This window comes from Palaemon carinicauda, chromosome 8, assembly GCF_036898095.1.
Source record: "Palaemon carinicauda isolate YSFRI2023 chromosome 8, ASM3689809v2, whole genome shotgun sequence".
Taxonomy (NCBI): Eukaryota; Metazoa; Arthropoda; class Malacostraca; order Decapoda; family Palaemonidae; genus Palaemon; species Palaemon carinicauda.
In genome coordinates this window covers 44,290,718-44,293,514 of record NC_090732.1, presented here as the reverse complement: position 1 = coordinate 44,293,514, position 2,797 = coordinate 44,290,718, and the positions used below count along the sequence as shown (strand labels likewise).

Sequence of the window (2,797 nt, the reverse complement as noted above, 5' to 3'; positions counted from 1 at the left end):
AGGTGTAATAGAATTAGATTTGGGGTTATTAGCCCTACTTGTATTTCTTTCCGAGCAATTTCCCACGTGGAAGGGTCGGAACACTCCTCAGCAATTGAATGTCCAACAAATGATCACCATTAGTATTTGTACAGTTCAAACATACCAACACCTTAACGACGTAGAGGATCTAGACACGTTTTCATTTGATCTCACCTTTATGGTACTGAATGCCTATAATTATTCCTTTTAAGTTTATTATAATTACTTCGCAGTTGTCTGTCTGCAACATCTCTTGTAAATTTCATATAAAGGTGTCTGGTTCCAGTTCCAGTTTCATCAGAATAGATGATACCCAGAATGTCAATCCGGTAAGCACCCCAACCCCTTTGGTGCCCTACCATAGTAGTGGTCTCCCGAGTAAACAGCTTAAACTCACGGTCTCGGGCGGGGATCGATCTGCTGCCATGCGAATTAAAGGCAAGCACGTTACCACTATACTAGCCAGTGGGATAGTAACAGTACTTTTTATCCTTTTATATTCCATGTAGATATTTCACTAACTTACCTCCTTCTGTATACACAAGTGATTTAATATGTAGCAGGGTTTCCGTGTTATTTGGTTCTAATTGACCCTTAAATCAGATAACTATATTATATTTTTCAGAAACAACTCATCGCTCACTAGTTTCATTTACGTAAGCAACCTTACTTCATTTACGCCAAGAGGTCGGTAATGAATTTCACTTCAGTTAAGGATTGAAAACCAAAGCTATAAATCCCTCTGGACCATGGGAATTTTCCACCTTCCTTTAATAAACATAACGGAATGCCTCATGACGTACAACCAGAATTAGAACAACTGCGCGAATGAGCCTCTCCGATAATGAACATGCTGTTTTTGACTGGAATTGTCCATCGAATGTTGCCGAGAGGAAGCGGATTGCCCAACAGACTGATCATGGATTCCAGTAATAGAAGAATAAAATGTGCCTTACTGAATGCACAGTCAGTACGCAACAAGACAACTGAATTAAGAGAATTAATCTGTGAACAAGGAATAGATGCGTTCGCTATAACAGAAACATGGCTAAGTGCTACTGATAATTTGAAAATTAATGAACTATTGCCGGACACTCATAAACTTTTTCACACGCCACGTAATTTTGGTCAGGGAGGTGGGGTTGGCATTGTTCTATCCAAAACATTTACAAACTCTAGAATTAGGGTTGTTGGAGCATTTGTGAGTTTTGAGTATTTAGCCTTGGAGTTTAAGGCCTATAATGTACAGTTTTTATTTTTAGTAGTATATCGTCCTCCTCAGCTAAGCAAGGCTACGTTTTTGGAAGACTTTTCTGTATTCTTGGATTGTTTTGAAAATGAAAAATGTAATGTTTATATATGTGGAGATTTTAATATGTGGTTAGAGGATTATAGAGATACAAATGTAAAGAAGTTTATTGATATAATGAACAATATGAATTTTGTTAATAAGGTGAATGTATTTACCTCTAGGTCAGATCATACTTTAGATGCTGTGTTTTGTTTTGCGGGTGATAATTACTTTATGAATTTGATGGTGGAGCCAGATTTTTCTATCTCTTTTTACCACAAGCTTATTATGTTTGATATTTCAGTCTTATTACCAAGTAAACTTAGGACTAAAATAACATTTAGGAACAAACGGTTATTAGACTCTACTGTACTAATAGATGTGGGTGTTACTGTTATTGAAGAAAAATATGATGAACCCTGTGGATGTACTGACTTAGATAGTAGCAGAAATGTTTCTGTGGGTGAATGTGTGGTCTGTCTTGTTGCTTTGTATTTTTCTGTATTTTCCAAAGAATATGATAAAATGTGCCCTGTGGTAGAGAAAGATATTGTCATAAAAGACAGCTCCCCGTGGTTCAATGCTGCTATTAGGGAAGCTAGGAAAAAACGGAGATTGGCAGAGTCACGTTGGCATAAGCATAAAACAAATAGAAATCGAATGTTATATGTGGAAGCTAGGAATGAGGTAAATAGATTATTAAGAAATGTAAAAAAGACATATTATAATGAAAAAGTAACTGAGGTTAGGTCCAATATCAAAAGGCTGTATTCTGTGTTCGATGAACTTTTAGGGAAAATTAAGAGGCATGTTTTACCAGACGGGAGGTCTGAGCTTGAATTGGCAAATGAATTTGCTGAATTTTTTGAGTCAAAGGTTGCCTGTTTACTTTGTAACTTCACAACTGATGTCTCTTGCCCCTATCCTTACTTTCCTGATTTTCCTTTCTCAAAGTTCTTGCAGTTTAGGCCAGTTTCACTCGGTGCTTACAAAACTATGTTCATTAGTTCTGGCCGCTCTTATTGCAGTAGCGATCCTTTTCCAATAAATGAGGTCATCGACGCCCCGAACATAGATAGGTTATTGCAATTGCAGCTTCGAATAGTCAACTTGAGTATTACTAAGAGCTTAGTCCCATCCTCTGAAAAAGTTGCTATCATTAATCCATTTCTTAAAGGGTCCCTTGATCATCAAGAATTGAAATCTTACAGACCAATTTCTAACTTGTCTTTTTTGTCAAAAATGATCGAGACTTCTGTTTTAGATCAACTCAGTCAGCACTTGAAAGTAATTGGAGCTATTCCTGAAGATCAGTCGGCTTATCGAAAATTCCATTCTACTGAAACAGCTCTTTGTGCCGTAATAAATGATTTGTTAGGTTTCTCTGATGACGGTAAATGTAGCTTGCTTATTCTCCTAGATCTTAGCGCAGCTTTCGATACAGTGGTTCATGAAGTGTTAATAGAGGATATGACTGCTATTGGG

At 37.0% G+C, this 2,797-nt stretch overlaps 1 protein-coding gene across 1 annotated transcript in view; it reads left to right on the top strand.

Moving 5' to 3' along the window:
• Window positions 1-865: 865 nt before the first annotated feature.
• LOC137645200 (uncharacterized) overlaps window positions 866-2,797 on the top strand; it is a 32,599-nt gene continuing 30,667 nt past the window's right edge. The window contains exon 1 of the mRNA XM_068378023.1: window positions 866-2,705. Coding sequence (XP_068234124.1) covers window positions 866-2,705 — 1,840 coding nt within the window. The remainder of the gene's footprint in view (window positions 2,706-2,797) is intronic.